This window comes from Hylaeus anthracinus, unplaced genomic scaffold, assembly GCF_026225885.1.
Source record: "Hylaeus anthracinus isolate JK02 unplaced genomic scaffold, UHH_iyHylAnth1.0_haploid 11982, whole genome shotgun sequence".
NCBI classification, from domain to species: domain Eukaryota; kingdom Metazoa; phylum Arthropoda; class Insecta; order Hymenoptera; family Colletidae; genus Hylaeus; species Hylaeus anthracinus.
Window position 1 is genome coordinate 3,858,818 of NW_026534330.1, and position 24,745 is coordinate 3,883,562.

General features: G+C 43.1%; 1 protein-coding gene across 6 annotated transcripts in view; it reads right to left on the reverse strand.

Annotated features, from left to right (window-relative positions):
* Positions 1–24,745, reverse strand: part of LOC128886307 (neuroligin-4, X-linked) — a 328,018-nt gene that overhangs the window by 102,338 nt on the left and 200,935 nt on the right. For all 6 annotated transcript variants that reach the window (XR_008459789.1, XR_008459790.1, XM_054141022.1 and 3 more), the window contains 4 exons: positions 11,684–12,037; positions 7,906–8,215; positions 6,257–6,464; positions 3,929–4,183 (listed from right to left, as the gene is read on the reverse strand). Coding sequence is in view for 4 of the 6 variants with exons in the window: in XM_054141022.1 (XP_053996997.1) it covers positions 3,929–4,183; positions 6,257–6,464; positions 7,906–8,215; positions 11,684–12,037 (1,127 nt within the window). In the remaining 2 variants the exon portion in view is untranslated. The remainder of the gene's footprint in view (positions 1–3,928; positions 4,184–6,256; positions 6,465–7,905; positions 8,216–11,683; positions 12,038–24,745) is intronic.

Here is a 24,745-nt window from a genome sequence, read left to right on the forward strand (position 1 = left end):
TTGTTCAATTTCGAGCATTATTAGAAATTCTCATTACATCCAATTCAACGTTCTTTGAGTTTCAGCAGAAATTTTCGGCGAGTTTTATTTTTCCGTGAATCGCGTTTGCACTCCGTTCGTTCTCCGTTCGTAATTTCATAAATGAAAAGAGAACAGAGAAGTGTCCCACGCGTGGAAATCCAGGGACCATCTCCGCGTTCTCTGTTCAACGGAGCCAGAGAAAATGGAGTTGTAAGGAATTCAAGTTTTTCTCGTTAAACCATGAGTGGACTCTCAACGGCGCGAAAAGAGTCCTGTGGAACTTGCAACATAGATTTGTTAAACTCCCCCTCCCTGCATTATCAAATTCAATTTGCAAGATTCTACTCCAACGACGACGACACTTGTAAAAGCTTAGTATTCCTCAAGAAACTCAATTTTTTTTTTTCGTGATTGTTCTTACAATCACGCGGAAGGCTATTTTTGTTTAAAACTTTTGCAGATATTATGAAACGATGCACATGCCACCAATGGGAGCAATAATGCAATAGTGTATGGATCTGTGCAATTTGTCACTCGTCAACTTTTAGACAGCATCGTTAAAGATGTAAAATGGTAAAGTTTGCTGCTAAGATTAACCAATCACTGGCATCTCAAAGAAGTCGACAAATATTTTCCGGTTAGCTTTCCAACACTTAGGACAGTGGCACTCAATGGATTGAAATCGAAGCAAAGGCCACCAGCAAAAGAGAATTCAATGAATCCCTGCCTTTAAGGATAGATTCATCCTTGAACCTGGAATTTTTCTTCCCTTTTAAAGAATCCATAGAACTCGAAACAGATCTAAAGCCAACCCCTTTGGATTCCAACTCGTCTAGAACTCCCTCGACGTCTCCGTATTTTCCATTCAAGATCCTTCAGAGCTCGATACCTTACTTCGCCGTGCTTTGCGCGCTGAAATAGTAACCGGCAGCCAAGAATGGGATTCGACGCAGACCGGAAATTGCGACAGTCACTTGTAACAGCGGAATGATTCACAGGATTGCACGCCACAGCGGTGGCTGTATCTTCGTAGGAAAACCAGAACCGGAGGGTAGCTCAGCGATTGAATTAAGTTTTCCTTTAATAAACGCATTCCAAGCAACGTCTTTGTGTCTCACTCGGTAGTCATTGTCTCAGGAGACGTTTTCAGGGACGACGCAGCTAACCCCACTTGCGACTCACCTCGCGAAGAGAGAAGTAATTTCCGTGGAAACGGTGCTCTGACTTCTGCTGGCAGTTATTTCATTATTTCGGTTTCCAAAGCAACCAGTTCGCGAGAGTTGGCTCTCCGAACGCTGCACTGCGAGCGTTTAGACATTTATGACAATTGATTCCTCGATATCTTCCCCTAAGCTTAACAGTAACGCGTTATCCATGAGACTCTGTACATCAATCGCTTTAGTTATTGTTAGTTTACCGTATAATACGTGTCCTGGCGTTAAAACCTTCCTCGAAAGGAAAATTCCTCGCCACGTTCTAAAAAAACCAAAGTTCACTCCATGAACACCCCAGCTTAAACCAGTCTTAGATCAAAGAGTCTCCTCTCCAACGTCGTCCAGGAACGCAAAACTTTTCGACGTACTCACGACGATGCCCCTAGCATGACTGAGTGCAACGCTAGCCCGGGAACGTCGAAAATCATCGATCGATTTCGTCCCAGAGAGAAAAGAATTTCTAGCGAGGCTGTCGCACGCGCGTCAAGAAGGAGCGCGAGAAATGCGAAAATAAGATAAAACTACCCAGGTAGGAAAACTCCCGAGGAATTTCCTGGCGACTTTGTCGGCCAGACGTGTTATTAGGGAAAGTTTTCGTTGTTTCGCGCGAAAAGGCAACGGTTGGTGGGATTTTAATCATTCACGAGGGCGTTTCGTGGAAAATAAAAGAGTGAGACGAGAGCTTCGCGAAAGGGTCGAATCGCCAGGGTGAACAGTCGCGTGCTGTCCCTCGTCCCGCGATGGACGTTTTCGAGAATCGATACTACAAGGTCACCAGGTTCTTCCTGGACATCACTGGGCACTGGCCCTACGATCGTTCGAGGACGAAGGCCTTGAAGAGAATCTTTGTTTATCTGTACCCTGCCAGCTGGATGATTACGCAGGTATCTTGGATATTTTCTGTGATTGCTGCCTTGGAATTCTTATTTGTTTCTTAATTCTATCTGGTTAAAAAGTGACTTGTAATTTGTAAGAGTCTGAACGACTCGTGACTCTGGAAAGATAACAGCTCTTATTCCCCTAATTTTGCAAATTTTTAACGACTGAGTTCAGCAACGACCTCATGATCGAAATTTTCACACCGATAGGAGCTTCCTTGATCGCCTACGTAAGGTTATTCACTTGTTCCTACACCTCCGACACCGTGAGTAATGAAATAACGATGAAATAACGAGCAATGAAATTACGAACGACCGAGTGCGTGCGCGACCAGCGTGTTACATTAATTGATACGCGCGTAGATGTTCGAATAAAGAAATGTCTGACGAATCCTTCGTTCTGTAATTGCAAATAATAATAATAATAATTTTAACGATCGTTATTATCACGTCTGTCCCGAGTGATCGAACGAGGAACCGCAGGCGCTCGGTTCTGTTCCTCGCGCTAATGGAACTTAAGATTAATTGTATTGCGTTTGAGAGTAATTGTAACGATCATTAACGATTTTATCGTGCAGATATTAAAAGTTTTGGACGGTCAAAAATTATTTGTATTGCAAAATTTTAATTCAATTAATATAATTCAGAGTGGACGTAATAACAATTGGTTTCAAGTGGAAGCACTCATGAATTGATTCTGTTGGCCGAAGTATGAATTAAGATCAATTTAATTCTTTTATTAATTTTGATACAAATATTTAAATCATCAATGCAGTTTATTACATTTGATGGAGAATTGTATTTCGTCCACGATAAAACAGAATCCATTACAAACTCAATTTCCTTTGAGGCAATATTTTTACACCACAGGCTGGATAATCGAGATTTCAATACTCGAATCCTCTGGAGAACAGATATTCGATGATCTTTTTAATATAATTAGCTTGGTTGGCAGCACAGTTATCCATTATTTTTTTTTTTATTTCTTTGAGTCAATGCACGCGAGGAACGGATGAACTAACCCATCCAAGAATATTTACACGTTCTTACTCCAACCGTGGACTCTTTCATATCCCTGGGAATGAAATGAAAGAGTTCCGCGACGAATTTTCCGGATTCTTTCGCAAAATGACGAAGCAACGTTGCGTGGCATATTAAATTTCGAAACTTATAACCAAATAGGACCTGAGCTGATCGTGCAACAGAAACTTTGGGGTAAATAGGTCAAGTAATGTAATTAATATTATATCTTTCTTTCCACTTAAAAGTATTAAAATTGAAAAATTTTAACTCAACATAGCTTGCAACTTAGATTAAAGAAGTTCTAATGTCCTAGTTTCCTTTGTAAACTTTGAGTTATAATATATATATATATATATCGAAAAATATTCTTTTCAGGCCATCAAGAATTGTTGATCCTGTAAGCATTTTATTTTTTAAAGAAATACACAGTGTGTAGGGGAAACAATAGAATGGCATTCATTCTATCGCAGGCTGCTATCGGAATCAGTTTCGCCTCTGGCTACGAAAGCGATCGTTGGGAGTGTTTCTGTCTGTTCCAATTATAGTTTCCAATTACAGTTTGTGTATTGTTATCAATAAAAATAGATATTTTGTTTCTGGTAACGATATGTCAGACGACAATTCAAAAAGTGGCACAATAGTGACGTTCGTTTCAATTTTATCAAGATTTCATTCCACGAAGAAGTAGGACGCGAGGGTACAGATGACACGAACAATTCATAATAACCAATTCATGTATTTCTTAGTTTCCAGAAATGGCTTGGTTTCGTAAGTGTTTGAAGAACCACTTACCTCGGGGTAGCCGCCATCTTTGTTCTGATAGTTGAACACGTAGAAGTACGTTTTGGGCATGGGTTCCTCCACAGTTTCTGGTACTGGCGTAATGTCACGATTGTTGGACTTCCTCGTGTGTCTTAAAGTGAAGAGATCACCAGTTTGCACAAGGGGCGCCACGAACTGGGCGTCGCTGAGCGCCTGGACGCAGGCGTCCTTCGTGTTCACGGGGTGTTGCACAGTTCGCTCCCAGTCCGTGTACTCGTTCACCACCTGATTTATAATAAAAACGAAATGGAGCAGGTTTAACAAACAAGAAGTATCACTCAATAATTCAATCTATTTTATATCTTATGATATCTTTAAAAGTTATCAAATTGTACTTTTCAGTTTTAGATCGTATAAAAATTATCTTACGAAGAACTTAAAACTTAAGGATTTCAGGAAATGCCAGTTAGCCCTAAAATTAAAAGTTCTGTTAAGCCACAAAATGATTACCTCTCGATTGAATCATCATTTACACCGCTTCACTTTTATTCGCCCTCCAATCTTTTCCATCGTATTTATTTATTTTTGTATCATTCTGTTGTTGTTTCGTAATACCGTCGATAACATTCGTGAAAAATCACGAGCGAACAATAACGTATCGCGATGAATTTCATTGAAATTCCAACAAGCCGTGGAACGAATTCTAACAGCATGGATGAAATGGGAAAACTGATACAGTAGTTCGTTTCCGCGCATTTTGTTAACGATAAATGCAAACGTGAGAGGAAAGGGGGGGGGGGATTCGGTCGAGACAGTTTGCCGGTTCTCGTTTTATCAAGCGTATCCTGTTTTTATTATTCGAGACAGTTTTTCGCGACGCGGTGCCTGCGTTCGTTCATGCTTTGACGAACGGGATAATTGTAACTGTCATCAGTTTTTGTAAACAGTCCAGCGAAGAGCGATAAATACAACCGTCGAACGAACTTTTGTTTCGTTTCAATTTATTATACGGAATCGCGTTCAGTGATTTTTTCAATATAGTCCCATGTGAGATTCATTTTAACGATGAAAGGCGTTTGCATTTTTCTATAGCGATGAAATGTATATACATAGAATAACCTAGACACGTTACATATTTGTTATATATTGGTCAAACAAAGAGAAGAAATATCACATGACATATATTCAGTTATTTAACTTATGAGTTCGTTAACCATATTTCAACGTGATTGCAATCCACAGAGGATAACGCATAAATACGAAAAGTAAGAGATCGCAAATATTTAGTGGGAATTACAGAGCACAATTAGCAAAATAATTGATCATCTTTCATAAATTCCGATAAGCTGCCGATTTCGAAGATTATTTCCCAGCCGTTTCGCGTGCGTTTTCGTAATGCTCTTAGGGAATAATTTGGCAAACATTTGGCGGATCATCGAGTCTCTTGTTGCCGCTATAAAAATATATCGTTCCATGCCGCGTGCGCGTCTAATTATCCATAATCGTAAAACGGTATTCAACCACAAATTGCGCGATAATTGTTCCGCCACGTGGATCATATCGATTGGGGCGAAAGTTTAAGCTTCGACCCGCTTTCGTTAATATTCACGGGACCAATTTTAAGCCCACAATCACGACATTCGATGGATCGTTGCGAAACGATTAATTTACGATACAGGAATGATACGTTTCGTAGTCGCAATCTGTGTTCTTAAGTGATTGGAAAATGCAAGGGAAAGTTAACCCCTAACTATGCCGTTTCACACGCGAGATCACGTGTAAAATTCACACCGAGTTTAATGTTCATTAATAGTCTTATCAGCTCTAATGGAATACGCTGCATAATTAAATTGCCAGCTGGGACACGAACGCGCAGATAATGGGGATAAATTGGACGTAACGCGGATGTCGTCCATGGGGACGCGTACCAGACGCATTCGACTGCGTTGCGCGACTCTTATTATTATGATTATTATTATTACATTCCAGTCGATATAAATACGATTAAATACATTGTGTACAGAGAAACTATTCATTGGTATCTTTGGAGCGTATGGAACTCAGATTGATTAATATACGTTTCTCTTATTTAGAATCCTCTTCATTGTTCAATACACGTGTGCAAATTATTGAGCTTAAAAACGATTACGAATTTACAAAAACAGATGTCGAATAAAATTTTCGTATATTTATTTTCTATCAACATGAACATCTACAATGTACAAAATTTATTTTAAACACAACAATCAACATGTACTTGATCATTCTAACTATGATTTCCTACTTTGATTCTTACTCGATCATTCTACGAAATGTCTTCGATTTTAATCAACAGTGTAGTCAATGAAATCTACTTACAGTGTAGAATATTTCCGTGAGATGGTAGACGTAGGCGTTCCTCACGTACGTCCTGATGATCCTGTCTCGCCTCTCGCCCTCGAATCCTTTCTGCACATCCTTTTCAGCGAACTTCCACAGAGCCTCGTTGTTGGTCACGCCGAATAACAAATCGTATTTGTTGTTGCTGGTGATCGGGGCTCCGTGCTCAGCTTTTTTTGGAAGTGGCCTGTAGGAGAAAGAGGACAGAGGAATAATAACATGGATAAAAATTCCTGCCACGTATACCTATATATGTCGCGTGTAAATTAGACAATTTTCTTTCTTCTGGGCACATGCATAGTGCGTCATTACTGACGCCAAAGTAACTCTTTTATTTTGTTTTGCGTTTGTTTAATATACACGCCTCTGTAGGTCATTTCGTGTTAGAGTTCTTCTCGCTATATCATCAAAAATGTGCGTTGCTTTCATATTGTCATAATTCACACTTATGAATATTCCATAAACCAATTATTTACTAAAGTTAATCAAAGTCAGAGCCAAGCCTGGACCAGAAAAAAATACGAATAAAACCCTTGGGAAATTCGTTTCTGCGATAAAATCTAAATTCATATTTTCTAATTAGTGTCAATAATGAATGCTAAGGATTGATAATGCTGTAGAAAATACTACGCGCTGTGTTTAATGTAACAGCCAATGGAAATGTACCTGTGAGAGCCGCAGAGTCCATTTTGGACGGTGCGTCAAGGGGTTAAACGAAGGTGAGCGGAGAATTAACACAACACTTAACTAATTATCGGAATGTCGATCGAAGGGAGATGTTTCTCGCGTGTGACACGCGTTGGCAACCGCAAAAACTTATTGCTCGAAGCCGCCTCGTCTCTCGCAACACCGTTGCCAGTGCTCGGATACGAATATGCTAATGACTTTGCGGAACGGGGCTGGGTCATTTACAATCCCGTTAATGAACCGCACTAATGTCCGCGGTGGATCGAGCTGGTTCTGCATCTGCTTTACATTTAATGAGGGGATTCGATAAAGTCGTGAGACGGGAAACGAAGACATTAAGGGAGTTCTTCGGCGGAGATAAGGACGTCATCGACGGATTTCGCGATGGTGCTTTATATAATTGGCTATTATTTCCAACGAAATTCTCGATTAGCATCGCCAAACAACAAGGAAACGGGACACGATGAATAACAATGAAAAATAAATCAAGATCGCGATTGCTGAGCAGTAATTGGCTTATTGTAGCCGGTGACGTCTTCCCAGACACTTTATTAAAGACGCCTTGATCATTTCTATTTATAGTAACTCCTTGGTTTATGAAATTATTTCACGGTGATCCGATACGAAAATAATTTGCTACCATATTGTGTAGACTAATTTTCTGGTCGATAAAATATTCAAAAACAATTTCTTTTAAATATAAAAACATTATGCATTGGATCAAATAATCATTGGATCTACCTTCTGAGAAGATGTAAAATATATTCTACGATACAACCATCTGATTTCCTAAGATCTGTCTCAAAAATTAATTATGCAGCCTACGTTCTCCAACTACCCAATGAATAAAAATGTGAGTTAAATAATTTGAATAATTGAAAGAAAAGCACTGTACTGTCCACACCTCTAACGTCATAATTGGTACGTTTCAAGTCACCTACCCGAATCCTTGGAATTCAGGGCCCAAGTAGGACAGCAGGTCCTTCTGGAAGTCAGGCTTGATGACCACGCCATCCACGCTGGGCCCAAAAGCGCTGAGGAAAGTGGGTGGCTGGATGTCGACCTGCATCAGCTCGTCCAGGCTACGTTTACGAAGACAGTCGACGATCAGCTCGTTGTCCTTGAACAGGTCCTCGGGAATGGAGCAGTTGATAGCCTTGGCGAGCTTCAACGCGTACGAGACAGGATCCTCGACCACTGCCCACGACGAAAGGGCGCTACCCGAAAGCAGGATGGCTCTCTTGAAGAGACCTGCACAGAAAAAGGAAGTACTTATTAATGTTCTACTTTATTTTCAATTTTTTTTTTATTATAGCCTACGAAAAACAAGGCTTGATCTGTGCCTTTCAGCTCAAAAGAATTCGTACGCATACTCAATCCATGTATAAATAAGCCTGAAAGGTTCCTGACACTATGCATTCGATTGGTTCCTTAACAAAAATTCTGTACCATTTTTTAATATTTAATGTATGAGAGAAGTATTCTCTTACTTCGTGGAAGCATTTGAATTTCAAAACGTGGAGCCCCCAAGTTACGATTCGTCTTATTAATCTTTCATTACACGCTATGACGATTTTCCTGGAGGAATCGAACACCAGCTCCCCTCCCTCTCCCTCCATGGTTGATTTATAACCGGATTCTGTAATCTGTCGACGGCTCGATCGTTTCAGGAACTCCGCGAGAAACTTCAGACAAACGACGAGAACTTTCCCAGGCGTACTCCGAGCCTGGTGGCAGATATCTTCCAAAGTACACGAAAGAAGATTCCGGAAGAGTCCTTAATTAATCAGTTTCTGTATCGAACGGCGAAAGTTTTCACAGGTCCGCGCGCTCAGCGACAACCGAGTCTGCTACGCGGCGACGAATTTCGAAACGGACGTGTCTTCGTGTGCTCGCAGCTCGAAATTCACCTCGAGCCCTGGAAACTTTGGATTCAATTTATCAGAGAGAAGAACTTCGGTGGGAAAAGAGCAATGGTGAAATTTTGATGCATAATTTTGTTAAAGAAAAAAATACCAGAGCAGTCATTTTACATCTCCTTTTTGAATCGATGTAGATGTTAAAAACATTCTTACTTTAACTTTTTCTCGAGAATACTCTTTCGCAGAGTCGTTTCTCCAGCTGTTGGCCAAAGTATGAGAAAATGCTTCTTAAACTAATAATTTATGAAACGAGGCAATGTTACGGGAATGTTTAATATCTAGGATGGAACAGATGAAACTTAGTATCAAGAGATCAGTTAACATTCGATATTAAAGGAAGTTCCGAACGGAACAACGTTACATCGAGTACAATCAACTTCCAGATGGGGAGCAATGAAGTCCAAAAACCAAGACTTTTAATGAAATTCGAGGCGAGGTTACTTCGGAACAGCGAGAAACGAGAACGAAGATCGATGTTAAGCGGGAAGCGTTGCTCAAAGTAACAAGCGGGGCGGATGCGCTTTTCAACGATCGTCACGTTCCATAGATAATCGCCCGCCGATTCTATTCCACCCTTGACGAATCACGGGGAAACTTCAGCAGAGAAACCTTTAAGGAGGAACTCGCATACAAGATGGACTTCATTGAAAATAATACGAAGAGACTTTATACATTGGAATTTTCGAGAAATTAAAAAAATTTCAAACTATTATTTATCGTGCAACCAAAGCTCCGATTTATAACTCCTAGATCGTTCTATCGCGAGAAAAATCTTCATCGACGTGACCACGGGACCAGTCAATAACTTTCGAGGCGATAACTTCAATTAGTACCCCCTTGGACCATCCCCTCGGAGGCTCGATAATTTATCAAGAAGGATTCGCGCAGTTTCCCAGCGGAAGCTCCATCGTGGCGCAGGAGATATCTTTCGGATGCGGTCAGGCTGAGCGTGAAATTCCAGGCGAGTGAAGCACCGGGTTTGAAACAAGAAACTGCCTGACGGAGGGGGGAATAGAAAAAGTCTCGGCTTTGAGGAAGACCGCGAGCTGGTAACGAGAGAAAGCATTTTCCGATAACGCGTGCGGGGGGAGGGGAGCGATATTTCACGCACATAATATCGCGAGAGCTCGCCGTTATTCCATCGTTCGCGTTTGTTCGTTTCTCGTGGGATGGGCGGAGGTTGGGAGGGGTTGCGGAGGGTAATTCGATCGGGAACGCTGTTAGTCGAACGGTTAACCGCGAACGAAGCTGCTGGAAATCGACTCGGATGAAGACACGAAGGGAGACGACCAATATCGATGGCAATGTGTTACCGTTAACTGCCCACCCCACGTGCGTCATCCACCCCCTCTGGAAACGAATGGGACCTTGGCAAGAACGTAGTGGCGGTTGCAAGCTGGTGTTTAGCAGAGAACCTGTCATATTAGGAACTACGAAACTGTAGTTATTTGTGAAGCACAATGTCTTGCTAGGTTTTAAGGAATTGAGTGAAACATCCCCCTATCTATTCTTGCGATTCTTAGCTTTGAGGCGCCAAATTGTTAGTGTTGTAATTTTTTTGTTTCCCTTGCTATGGAATAGTGAAGATACAGTTGTTGAAACAGATCTTTGCTTCGGTATTATTTTTGAAGAGACTGTTCCACCCCTGTGTATTATCTGAGGGGTTTACGCAGGGGTTAGAAGCGATGGGCCGTGAATTCATTGGGGAAGACGAGCGAATTAGGTGTTGGCTTTTTGCTAGAATGAAAAATGGGACTTTTTGTGAGACAGACAGGCCTAGTGGGATTCGAACGTTGGACAATTCGGGTGGAGGGTTGTTCATTGAGCTATCAGGGACTCCCGCAATCCTGTATACTTCTTCCGCGTGTTGTTCTGTCACTGATTTATTGTTTCCTTGGAAAACGATTCTGAAAACCAGGGGTGGAAGGACCGATGGAAGCTTCCGAGGCTACCCTGACGTTTTGCAAGATGTCCAAGTAGCACGAGTCAATAATAAGATATCCACATCTGACTTCTGATCATCGTTTGTTAGATAAACAATACGTTGTAAATGGTTTCTAGTATTTCATAGGGGTTTTCTAGTTTATATTGCGTCGCTCGAGAAGTACACGTGTGACATCCTCGACTGGTAGGCGATTCGACGATAAAATTCTCATCGCACGGCGCTATCGAAGACTCGGTTACGGCGTGACAGCCCGCTAAAAATCGTTCGGACTGAGAAATCGTTATCCGATAAGCGAAAAGACGTCGGAACTTCTCTCCTTTCAATGCTGGGGTCCGATCTTCGGCGTAGATTCCTACCGATTCCGTGGATTAAGGACGTGGACCGCTAACGAGACTCTCGAGAAGAATCGAAAAGGAAACGAGCTTATGTGTATTTGAACGTACGAAGTGCTCTCGCGATATGGAAGAACGTTTGTCGAAACGAGACGTTCGATTCAACGATTGATTGCTATTCAGAGTTGGAGCCGGAGGTAGCCAGACACGTGGGTGTTGTCCCGTATCGCCCCAGGCTCATTTTATCTTCTCTTTTTTTAAACTGAAATTTCGATTAAAAAGAAGCTCAAACCGTGTTCCAAACTTTGGAGAACCAATGCACACCCTTGCGTTCTAATAAAGATCAAAGAAGAATTAATTTCGCTACAATAACAACGCTTAAGGTTTTCAAGTTTCCAGAGAAAAAGTCTCCAAAATAAAAATCTCTAAATAACCTAGAGCATTTGTTCCGAGCGTGTGCCCATCAGTCGACCAGCTCGTTTCCGTCGCGACATAATCTCGCGGGCGTGAAGTAACTCACCGCGTATGACTGTCGGGCTGATGGCGAGAAAATGAACGCACGCGGCGCCCGTTCCTTGGCCCATCAGCGTCACGTTGTTGGGATCGCCGCCAAAGAGGGCGATGTGTTCGTTGACCCAGTGAAGCGCCGCGATCTGATCCATCAGACCGTAATTCGCGACCCTCGCCTTGGTCTGGGGCGCCACGTTGGCGTTCAGGAAACCGAGCACGCCCAGCCGGTAGTTCATCGTGACGATCACTTGGTCGGTGTAGCTGGCCAGGACGCCCCCGTCGTAGGGGTTTCCGCTACCCCAGTCGTAGCTCTCACCGTGGATGTACAGCACCACCGGATGTCTCCTTCCGTTGTCTGCCATCCCTGCAGACATAAAAGTGTTCGTTTAGAACAGTTCTCCACTCCACAGCTCCAGGTATACAGTGCCTTAGAACAGAAAGGGGTTGGAGGAAATTATAGGGTAACTTCTTTAGTAGGACAATAAGGAACAGGTTTTATATTTTATCATTTGTTTAAAGGGTAGTAAGTTTGGCATACTTTATAATAAAGTAGAAATAAGTTGATAGGAACGTCCCATTTTCTATTTTTTTTTTTTAAATCATAAACTCTCTTTATAGCATGACAGTAGTGCAGGTCAACGATAAATTGCCCCCCCCCCCCAAGACATCGAGCGTATGACTATATACAGATTTGACTACTTTCCCCTGCAATCATGAAAGGAAAGTCCAAAGAACGCCCTAAAGTCTCGACATTAGCCATTACTAAAATGAGAAGGCTCCTTTGGATAATACCGTAACGACTCTGCGAAACTTTTAAGCGAAGAATTGTCTACCTTCAAAGAAAAATTCTTGGGGGTTAACTGGCCCAACTTTTCTCGACTCGTTCCTTTCAAGGTCTGAAGCAGTCTTTGTTTCAGGGTGTTGTCACTTCGCTGTTCGTCGCGTCTCGTCTAAACCAGGTAAATCCAGCGAAGAACGCGCCAAGGGTGGCGTATCGGACGGATGGGGGTTGGCCATTGTTCCCGTGGAGACTGTCAGCCATTTACAGTCGCGAAGGGAACGTAACGCGGGGAGAATTAACCTTGCGACAGGAACGGTGGGTATGACGGAATATTCTAGAGAATATGACGGCACGCTAATGCTTCTTCTGCTATTGTTACCGTTGCTCCTGCTCATTCCCCTCTGACAGCTACGCGAGGGGGTAAACGCGGGTGCGACATGTGTCGATTCGTATGTGAAATCGCGTGAAACGACGCTACGTTGGAGAAATATAATGAGTAAGTGTGACATGGGGATGGAAGGTGAATGTTTTGATTAGAATAGAGGTTGATTTAACAGCGAAAGCTTGCTGGGGATAAATAAGCGAAAATCGCTGGAATATACGACGCAGGTCGTTTATTATAATAATTGACAGGTTTTGGTTCCTCACGTCACCATTGTAGCTGTATTTTCATTCAGAATTTTATTCGAATATGTAACAAACAGAAACACCGTGTTGTGATTTATTTTTGATGTTTGTACGCTTCAACAGCTATTCAAATAAGCTTTCACTCGATCGTGGAAATAGAAATTTATGTTATATTTTATTTCCATGTAGTGCAAATGAAACATACACGGCGTTTGGTCCGTTATTTGCATGATATGAAGTGGCATTCTGAAATATAGATTAATTTCAAGCCTTTGATCCGTTGTTTATCGAGCAAACTCATTTTATACTTCACAGCGTAATCTTTATCGAAGAAGCATTAAGCGTAAAATGAGTTCACATTTCATGAAATTTAGCGGCATGTACGTTTCAATTACTTAAACATTATTAAGAGAACAGATAGGAATGAATTCCACGAATATTCCTCGATAGAGAAATGCAATCGAATATATTCGTCGCTTTTTCGTACCTTTGTTACATCTCATCCCTTGGTCCACGTTCGATATGAAATTCTCTCGCGTCATACGAACGCCAAGAAAGGAATGCATGACTAAAGATCCAGCCAAATTTAATAACCGGCTGCAGTGCGTGGCAAATAAAAATACGTTTCTCTCTAATTTACAACTTCTGTCCGCCGTCCCCTCAACCCCGCAGTGCGGTACATGGGTCACGAAATTAGAAATACAAGAGTTAAATGGAAAACGTGCCGGGTTCCCATTTCGGCCGGCAACAATTCATTCGACCCGTGTACACGGCTGTATAGCGATCGTCTCATGGTGTTTCCAACGAAATTTCGTTGTAATCGGTGCTCGAGATAGAAATTTGAATCGGTTTGCGAATTTTTCTGCGACCCAGTTTACAAAAATAAAAGAGGTTGCTGCAAACGAATTTAAATACTTATTTGAGTTCAACTTTTGTGTTATTTCATTAAGTGTCTACAAATGTTCTTTGTGAAAGCTCAACAACCAGGTCGTCAGATAATGTTTTATCTGAAAAGTACACATGGATGAATCCCTTCATAGTCACCCAAGGATAAGAGAGGCTTAACGTACTTTCGAAGAGCTTGTTCAGTAAAATAATAGGCTAGGCTACTCGAATTACTGGCTAACGCACTTCTCCCAGCCACCCTGTGAATTAAACCCGCACTTTGGGGGACGTGTAATGCCGCCCCCGGTTATTCAACAGCTCAGAATAAGCGAGGGGCACGGTTCTACATTTTCTGAAGCGCGTGGACGAAAGACCAGCTTGAATCCCCTTTGGCAACCACCCCGCCGCAGAGGGTGGGGTGCTCTCTTAAGCTGGCTGCAACTTTTCTATAGGACCAGACGCACGGTCAACATGGCTCTTTGTTTCGGTAAGGGTCGTCCTCGTCCTCCTTCTTTATCGCTCTTTCAGCTACTCGTGGACGTTACCATTGTCGGCCGAATGGGGCTACGGGGGTTGGTGTCCCGCGATAAGAAGTGGAGCTACTCAAATTCCACCAGTTTCTTCCTTTTGGCGAAATCAATGACCGAGGATAAGGGTAATCGAGACTCGCTGGCTTATCTTTTGGGGGGATCGATGACACCGTGTCAAGGGGTCGCGTTGGCACGTTTATGTATAAGTGGTCGATTGCAATTGCACTCATTCCTCGGTACAGGTAATTTTATGTTGTTCTGCTTTAAGTATTTTTATTTCAATATATAATATTCAGTATGTAAATATTCAGTCTATTAAATAAAAGGCCTACACTTCTACTATAAATATCAAAGAGTGGAGCATCATAGCGATCTAATTTTTGGGTTTCGGCAACGTCAATTTCATCTTCAATTCACTTCGTCCCAGTGCACCTCGATTTCCCAGTTCGACGAACGCGCTGGGAACTTTTCCAAGGTATTATTTCGTCACTCTTAACTAACACGGTGACGGCCGAAAGCTGCAGACTTTCATTCTACTTATATTTCCCATCTTAATCCCCGCTACTTTTAGCTCCATCTCCGACAGTGTTCCAATATATTTCATTGGATCAATGGACGAAATCCGAAGCTTAAAAGCTTTCGTGCAGGGCTAGCGAAGAAGAGTCGTAATGGAGGAAATTAGACGAGGAGCGAGGGCTGCGAGCTGTGTCACGAAGTCCCGCAGAGTCATTCTTTCTCGAGGGTTTGCGGTTTCAAACGTTACTTCGCTTTTACTAATTTCCATTGGTAGGGATTTCGAGCTCGAATCATAGACATACAAAAGAAACAAACGCAAGATAACGAACTGTTTCAAACAAATACAGGTAAACTCGTTCCTTAGAAAAGTGAGATCGAAAGCAACCGAAATTTAAAATTCTGGAGGACCTGGCTTAGGTCTGGGTTTCCTCATAAAAGTTCAAACCTCCGAAGGTTCAAACGGACATTTCCTATGACAGAATCGAACGCATCGAGCAACCACCCAAACGCTAGCTCGTGCGCGAAGGGATCTTTGATCTTCGAGCGAGTCCACGTAGCCCGGGACACCTTTCCTCGCCGCAGCAACCCCTTTGTGATCCCTCCGCATCCCTCGATTTCGACGTAAAATTCTCTTTGATTTAAAAGCTGATAACGACACGTGACATGGATCGTTAGCACGGGCAAGTCCGCTTGTTTAGCGCAGTTTAAGCTACCCCGACGAACAGCGTCGCAACCCCCACGGGGGTGGCTTCAAAAGGGACGCTCAGGTTGGCCCCGACTGCTCACTTATACGAGCCGAAACATTCGCAGTGCACGCGTCGTCAAAAGGGCGGCACGCAGGTGCATTGTGTCGCGGCCACGCGGGGAAGTCCAATAATGTAGCTCGTAACCCTCCAACCCCCTGGCCTCGCCCCTCGGCCAGTCTGTTGGAGCGAAATTAAATTGCAGGCTGCGTTTAAGTAGCGGTCCCTCGCTGACACTCCTCTTCCCGCAAATTTAGTTACTCGTCAAACGCTTCGAAGGCTGTGGCGATTTGTGAGAATGGGGACAGGGGTGAGGGGGGTCCCCGATGACGCTCCATCGAAGGGTGATCCGATCTTCGTTGTTCGGGCGATGGATTTTCTAGCGGGAGGGTTAATGAAATTTAAGCGCGAAGTGGCTTGGAGTTGATTAAAGGGAGTTTTACGCCTGGTACGTAATTAAATGAAGGACGTTTAGAAAAGTAGTGGGGAGTAGTTTCTAAAATTTGTTGCACAAGTTTAGGGAATGTTGGGACATCTAATTTTAATTTGGGCTAGGTTCTGTGTGGAATAGGAACGAATTTTAATCGTCTATACAGAAGTATTTAAAAATTGTGTTAGAGTTTCCGGATAAATTTCTTTTATTTGCCTAAATGGCTTCACAATGAGGCCAATATTTCGTCCCGAGTTAAAGCATTCGATACTTCAATTAGAATATTCTCAATCTCCCTGTATAATATGAAGAAAAACTAGTTTTCTCGTGAATTTTTCAGTCGTTGACGCGAGCATTCCCAACGAATACCGGCGATGCTTAAAAAACGGTCAACGATTAAAACAAACTCTTCCCGATTTTGGTCTCTCGTGCGCTCCGTATTAGTTTCTGAATCGCGCGGGGATCCTGGCGGATTCGTCCGCGCTAGATTTTTCTTCCATTACTTACTCATCGCCTTTGAACAACTCTTTAACTCGGTTCCAGGAATTCCATCCGCTTCCCGTTTGCCGCGGCTTCTTCGGGATATCTCACCCTCTTCTGAAATTATCCGAGGATCTTAATCAAGTAAGTACTTCGTAGCAAAGTGCCCGGTGAAATTGCCGTAGCGTTCAGCCAGTGCTCTTTACCATGGTCGATGCGTCGCTCGCATAAACACAGGTTAGTTTATTAATGCAGTATGCGTGCGCCAGGTCTGACGCGTGCGTTTCATACGATATTACATTTAAATGTTATTTACAGTGCTGCGCGTAGCCAACGAATGGGAATTGTTCGCCCAGAGTCGACGGTAATTCTTGGGGAAATGCGCGGATACTTGCGACATTTATTATACCTGTCTATCGTCACGTTTTCGAGTGTAGGAAATAGGTATTACAGATGACTCCTCGTCTGTGGAAATACGACTATTTTATTATTAAATTGTGAATAGGTGAAATAGAGTACGACGAAGGTATTTTAGAAATTAATAATTATAGCAATTGTAATGAATGTCCTGCTTAATGGATCCCCAGCTTATTAATGAATGCTGCTTTGATGAATTTTCGACCTATTAATGAATTCTCTATTCTATGAAATATTCGGCCTCTTCATAAATGCCCATATTGAATCAATTTATAATGAAATATTCAATACCGATATTTTCACCATCAGAATATTTTCAATGTTTTAAAAATCCTACATTCCTAGTCGATGAAATCAAAGCCTCGCGATCAAGTGGAGATACAAATAATTTTCGACTGTCCCAGAAGAGTGCTATGAAAATGGCCGTCGGGAATTTCGCGAGTGTTTCTCGCGCGAGATCGAGGACGTTGATAATAGTTGCACTAGGAAGAAGGGTAAAAAGTGTGTTCCATTTGCGAAACGCGGTCCAGAGGAACGAACGAGAGTTAACGGGCAAGCAGGCTTGGCTTTGGTAACTGGCCATTGTCATCCAACGGCAAAAGACAAATAACCGCGGCCTGCCTTTTATCTTGCCACCTACGGAACCGCAAAAAGCCATTCGGAGTTTCTGGTCTATTCTGGAAGGGCCGGATGTCCTCCGGATTTCATTCTTCCCCTCCTCCACGGTTACGATTGCGCTCCACCTTCTCGCCACGAACTACAAAGTAGGACGAGCAAGAAAAGTGGTTTTCAACGGGCTTGGGAAAACGAACGAGGTCCCTCCGAGGCCGACAAATAGATTCAGCTCCCGTCTTCAAAGGCCGCTGTTACTAGTGGCGTTCTCGAGGTTCATCGCGTCTTGCACCTGAATGTGTCGAACGTTTTCCAACGTTCCTGCCTTGTTGCGAGAAGTCGCTCCACGTCCGAGAGTTTTCAGCTTTTGTGCCACGGTCGACCACTCTCTCAACTTCCGTTGCTTCTGTTTCGTCGTGGGCTGCGTGGGCGCGCCCACTGACCACGGGTCAACGAACCCTCGCTTGGAATTTTTAATCGAACTTGGTGATTTTACTCGAGGAGTTGAACGCTGAAGATCGATTTGTTTTTCTTTCTTTGTGGATACAAAGAATCTTTTGAGATTCTGATTACGAGTCTTCAGATTCTGGGATAGGCTCACATTTGATTGCTACATCGAGCAATATATTATTTCAAACATTTTCCACCCATCGAACTACAGCCAAAGTGGAGGAAATTAAGGGGAAATATGGAAAGATCTAAGAGGAAATGTGTAAAATAAAATACGGAAGGAATACCTCAAAGTATGCTCGAGTAATACCAACGAAAATTTAATAAATAATTCTTGGTCTCGTCGATCTATTTTTCTAAAGTTTCCGGCCGAAGTGCAGGAGTATTCTAAAGACAGCCAACCAGCGAAGAAACAACATCGACGGCGTGGGGTGGGGGGTTGAAACATCAAACGAGGGAATTTCAGAAATTACCTAACGATTTAATTTCCCGTCGAGAAGCCTCCGGCCGTGCTGCCCGAAAGGAACACGAAAAGCATCAAAGAACCCCCGAGAACCCCGTCTGATCCAAGATTTATCGGGTGTAGGGAAAGCAGTGGCGCGGAGGGGTACGGAGGGGCGCAGGGGGATCGTCTGGCCAACATCGGCTCGTTAATCAGGTTGAAACCTGATGGCGGGTGCTCGATTCTCTTTGTTGCGTGCTTTCGAGAGACCCTAGCGATACAGGGTGTGTCATAACCGTGGATATAAAATCCAGGGTGAACTCGTTGTACAGAATTAATTAAAAACGTTCATAAAGCGTTGAACTCTCTGAAGTATTCCATGTACACAATCGCTTATCGACTTTGCGAAGCAATTTAAGTTGATTTTTTATTTGTTTGTTTATTTCATCTTCCAGTTTTGTTGGGTTGGTTTGATATTTTTCAAGGAACTTGATAGTAACCCTCGAGGGTCCAATGATGTACCATCGTATTTTTATTTATTAGATTGAGGGTTAATATAAGAATCTGAGGTTGAGCATGTAGGAATACTTTCGCGATTCATAGTACGTAATTTTTGGCGGTCAAATCAGATTTTTCCTGCTCCGTGAATTTCGCTTGACGTGACGTTTGACGTATTGGGTCATTACCAAAGTGTTTACCGATTTTTGTGCACGCAAACCCTGTTCGGGGATAGCGGATTCGGATACGTAATAAACATTGATGAGGCTGGGGATGGTCGTCTACCGAAATTTGAATAATCACCAGTTGGTTTAGAGTTCTCAGCCGTATCACTGAGAGGTAATTATCGAACCTCTTGGGGATCGTAAGTGGCTAGTTGGTCGATGATTCGGACATTGACGTCTAGTGGTTCCATTAATGTGTCAATAATTTGCGTCGCTACTTAGTCTGGGTCCCAAACAGCATCATCAGCATCGTCATGGGTGCCCATTGGATCGCCAGCAATATTATGTAACTGGTTTCAGTTGGATTTCTAACTGGTCTAGAGACCTCAATCAGTTGAGAGTTATTGATACCAGAGTCACTTGAGGATTGTAACCATACTACGCCTAGTACGCTTCAACTTGAATCGCCACCTGCTCTAAGGCCACCAGCTGGTGTCCTAATCAACTAATTGATTCCCAAGAGTCGCATACGTCTCCGTATACCTCAGCATTTAGACTACAGCGCAACGAACATCATCCCCAGAACGTTCATGCGTCCCGAAAAAATTGATCAACGTCGCAACCCCGTTGCGTCGTCTCTGAAGGGGTCGAAGAAAAGGGAACCGGCCACGAGGTCTAACAGGCTCCATCGAAACGGGTTTCTTCGTTGCCTACCCCCTCCAGTCTTCCTGTTTGGCCCCGTAGCTCGAGCAAGTAGCGCTGCATATTTGATGGGGCGCTCCACGGCATCCTTTCAGCTGGCAAGTTTGCCGGTATTAGCATAGTAAACATGGATTTACGTTACGCCTATGCATTCCGGCGCGAACCCGCACTACGAAGGGATCACGGCCAACTTAGACGCGTAGTAGCTCTGCGCACTTAAGCGTCCTGCATCCCCTTACACGTTTGGTCCCAGTCTACCCTAAAACTCCTCTTCGGCACGTATACCAGCCGTGCGCTCCTCGATTGTCGAGTCACGAACACGCGGTTTCGACTTTCTTTGTGCTCATTCGAGAGAAGCGTCGTCGAGCTGGGAAGCAGACTGCTGCGATTTCTGGGTCGCGATTGGTCTGGTCTCTCGTTACTCCGGGAAACTTTGATGTTTGCTCGCACCGGTTCCGATTGGCCTGGAGTCCCTAGAAACGGATGATTGGCGAATTTTGTTGGGGAGATTGGATATAGATTTGTCCATGTTTGACCTCGAATTTCAGGAAAACCGTCGCACTCCGTGACACCAGGCTGGAAATCGGTGCTTGTGGGATATCGGGGAAGCTGGGTATGGGGTTTGAGGTGGTCTCTTCGGGTTTAGCCTCGAATTTCATGCTTCGGCTAAGTAAAGGTTTACAAAACAAATCCTTCGACCATAAGCACTCTATCACATTAATTAAACAAATACTCATCTCCGAAAACTCTGCTTCCTACAAGAACGCCAAAGGAAACGTTTACTCCGACCCAAGATCCCGCCATCACGAATCCAGGAAACCTCTCTTTCAAGCGTCATTCAATCCCCTATAAAGAACATCCCTTTTCACTCCTTCAAGCGAACACAATGTCACCCTCTACTCCAGCGTCTTTCCTCTTATAAAAAAAACTTTTGCACCGACCTGTTCACGGGAGGTTACACGTGAGCTGGAGTGCAGGCTAACTTGCCATTTGCATAGGAGCCAGACGCGGTACAGGGAGCACATACGGCAGGCAAACGCCCGCAATCACGCGGGACGACGTCTCCACAGTGTCTTTATCCTTGATTGGATGCCGGCCCGAATCGATGGCACACCCGAACCAACCGGTATCTTCCGACCGAATCCCCTTACTTCCTCCCATTTGCTCTCGACGAGCAGACGTACAACGCGGCACAGGCACTTACACGTCCTTGGTCGTGCGAGCATCGGGCAACATGTCCGTGCACACGTGCAAGCGATCAGCGTGAACGTGCACGAACCGTGTACTGGTGTCAGCGCTGAAGGGTGTGGAACGATCAGGTTCGCGGACGGTGTCGGAATCGATCCGTTTTTGCTACAGGCTACCGATTTGCTTCGAATCGTGCGTCGAGACGCTCGACTACGAATTATTTGGTTTATTCGACATCCAGATACTGTGAGGGGTGCTTTGGAGACTTTCGTTAGTCTGAGAATAGATTAAATCTAGATACTCAGACCTAATCAGGGTGCAGACTGTTTAGGAGAAGCTGTTGGGTGACTTCTGGAGAATTAACGATTATTTCGGAGACTTTGGTGGCCTGGAAACAGGTGGAGCCTAGATGCCTAGATCTAACCCAGACACTGTGACATCTTCATGTGTCTACCTATAGATATAGCGTATCTACGCGAGTGGAGATTCCCCATCAGTGGGCTAAGTCTTATCTTACAGATATATCTCGCGATGCCATTTGCATTGCGGATCCTTCGAAGCTAATCCGAATCGATTCGCATCGCAACTGGCAAACACTTTCGAGCAGACTCTGCACTTGGAGTGCACGATTACATTACTTGGCGAGGTAAAAAATTGTCTGGATTAAATTGTCCATGTTCCTGAGAAGCATCTTGAACAGATCCGGTCAGTTTCATTTTTGGATGAATATTTGAATAATGAGAACGTTATTGGGATAGAGAAGGTGCGGTATTTTCAGCAAGGAATTAATTTTACTGTATAAAAACATCTTAATAAAAAATTTTAATCAACATTAAATACAGTTTTGAAATATATAACATAATACAACTTTAGAGCAAACCAGAAAAGTCTCCAACCCTCTATGCACGACTGTTGTAATCACCGCGTGGACTTGAAATTAGGTCGGAATTGCCACAATTTCGCAATTTTTGCCGCGGTGCGTTTCTCTGAAAACTCATGGAGCGTGTATTCCATCCAAGTTGGGTCTGCGTTGGGTTTAGGTTAGGGTTAAATCCAGTTTACGTCTGGCTTAAGCGTTTCACTAGTGTCTATCGCGTCGACGAATACAGTAATCATTCGCCAAACAACCGCGAACTTTCTGTGTACCTTTAACAAGAGGATTCGCTGCTCGCGCGACTGCGGTGGTCCCTAGTAGGGAAACGGGGCCATAAACGACCACATTTTGATACAATGCTGGCAGCCTGGCCCACCTAAACGCGGCCGTGGAAGAAACTTGGCAGCCGCGCTCGATCTCCCTTAATTGGGGTCGCGTAATTTAAGTTAAGCAAGTCGTAAAATTTGAATCGTAATTGCGTGCATCCGTTATGCACCTACACCGCGGCCATATTTCCGCGTACGTGTGTAATCGGAAATCGTTTAACGGCAGGAAACAGCGGCTGCTTTGGCCCTGTAAATTGTTTGGCCTCCGTTGCGTTTCCCTTCGCTACTTTCTTTTTTTTTTCAACCCGTTTTCCCTATACCACCGAAAAGCAGATATCGGGGGCGTTGGGTAGTCGATCGGATCCGCGCTAATGCGGAAGTTCGTGCTGCGTTTCCGCTATCAATCTACGCGGAGCAGTCCAGTAATTCTAACTAAAATAGCTCCTGCTCGATTTTATTTTATCTCTGGTTGCAGAAATTATTTCTATCGATTCATTGATGTTTCCAACGAGTGCCTTTTCGCTACGTATAGAGAAAAAGGTTCAGTAAACTCTGCCTAAGTAAAATAGCTTCTGCTTTAACCCCTGATTCGTGGACTTTGTTTTATAATAAATTAGTGATATTTAGCAAAGCTGCATATTCTGCTAAAATTCCTTTTAAGCGTGTATACGTACGCCGAGGAATTATGCAAGGATTTTCTTCCTTGCGTATTAAGTTCATAGTTCGTGTCGGCGACTACGTCGGAAGTGTGGAAGCACTTCCTTCCATTTATTATGTAAATTGTATATCTCCTGAAGAGAGCTTCCATCTTGGGTCGAAACGTTGGGTAAACGAAGTATAATATTCGTAATCGCTTTAATATCCAAATAATTAATTAGACTTCCGCCTACCACGCTCCCATTAAAAAGAATTCCAATGTTCAAAGTGATGGCATTAACCATTTGCGCGAATTTTATTTAACAAAGGTATTTGAGCTGGATCGAGTTATTGGGCCACTTTGTACTTCAGATTAATCGAGTGGAGTTCTAGCGAGCACAGTGCTGGATTTTGGAAAAGTTAGTCGAGCCCGTCGAGTGCTTTCAACTAATTTTGCAGCGTTTTCCGCGACGAGTAGCTGAAGTGACTCGAAGTTGGCAGAGAAGTCTTCTTCACTTGAAGTTTTGGGCGTGGCCAACTGAATCGCGTCCTTGTATTACTCTTTAAGAGTTTAACACGTTTCACCATTTATGGCAATTAATGACAGTTGTTCTTTGGTCTTAGCAATGATGATCGAGGAGATCGGAATCCTCATATACAAAGATTCCTTTTTCCTTGCTCTTCTTCCTTCTTTTACTTCCTAATCCTTTAGATGTAATAATTGTTAAACAATTTTAATATGAAATATACAATAAAATCACCCTACAAAAATATAAATTCAATAGATCTTTCAAGTAGAAATTGCGATACGAATGTTCACATAATCAACCATCGATGATATCGAATTGATCTCAGAGCTTCTTCCAAAGGGGCACGTCTTCCAAACGTTCATCAGCTGTAACGATAATAGCTGATATTCCACTTACAAAGTACCTCTTCTCCGCGGGTAATATTTCCACTGACAATATCCGGGCTTAGTACGTCGATCGTGACGGAAAAAGGGGAACGTGTAGGTTAATAAACGAAATGTCGTCTATCACCCCCGACAGAAAGGTTCTCTCGTTACAACGCTTCCGATTATTAAATTGCTCGTCGATGTATGCGCGCGGCTCGATTAAAAGGGGTAGTCGTGTGGGTAACGACAGGTAGATAACAGGCTTCTAGGCATTATATGGAAATACGGATAACGCGATTAAGAGCTTACCGTCCCCGTGTATAGTCGAATACGGCTTACGAGTGACTGGAGTGGTGCTACGGGTTCCTGAACGCGAAAAATTCAATTCTTGATCGTCTCAGCGTCTGAGCTCCTCAATAGGGAACCTTCGAACTTGCTGCTTCTTTCGCATTATTCAATCTTCCACTTGGATCTCCATTATTATATTCACGAGGATGTTGACGAATTAAATAATCGTTCGTGAAAAAGTCCACATTCATAGATAAAATTCAATTAAATGATTCAATTGTTCAAGTGAAAATCATGAATAAATTCGTTGTCGAATATATTTTTGTCCATCTCTGGACCACGGTGTGAATTAAATTGCAGATCAAAACGTTTCGTTTTCAGGAATAAATTTTTTCCGATCGTTTTTGAATAAAGATATATGGAATGTTTTAATTCAATCTTGATCAGCCACGTTTGGTTCGAAACGAATTTCCCCATTGTCGGAAAATCGATAACGATTCGAAGCACTCGTGACTTTGTTTCCATTTGAAAAAGGTTTCAGGCAATCCTTTCGAACATTATTTTTGATCTGACAGGTTAAACCATTCA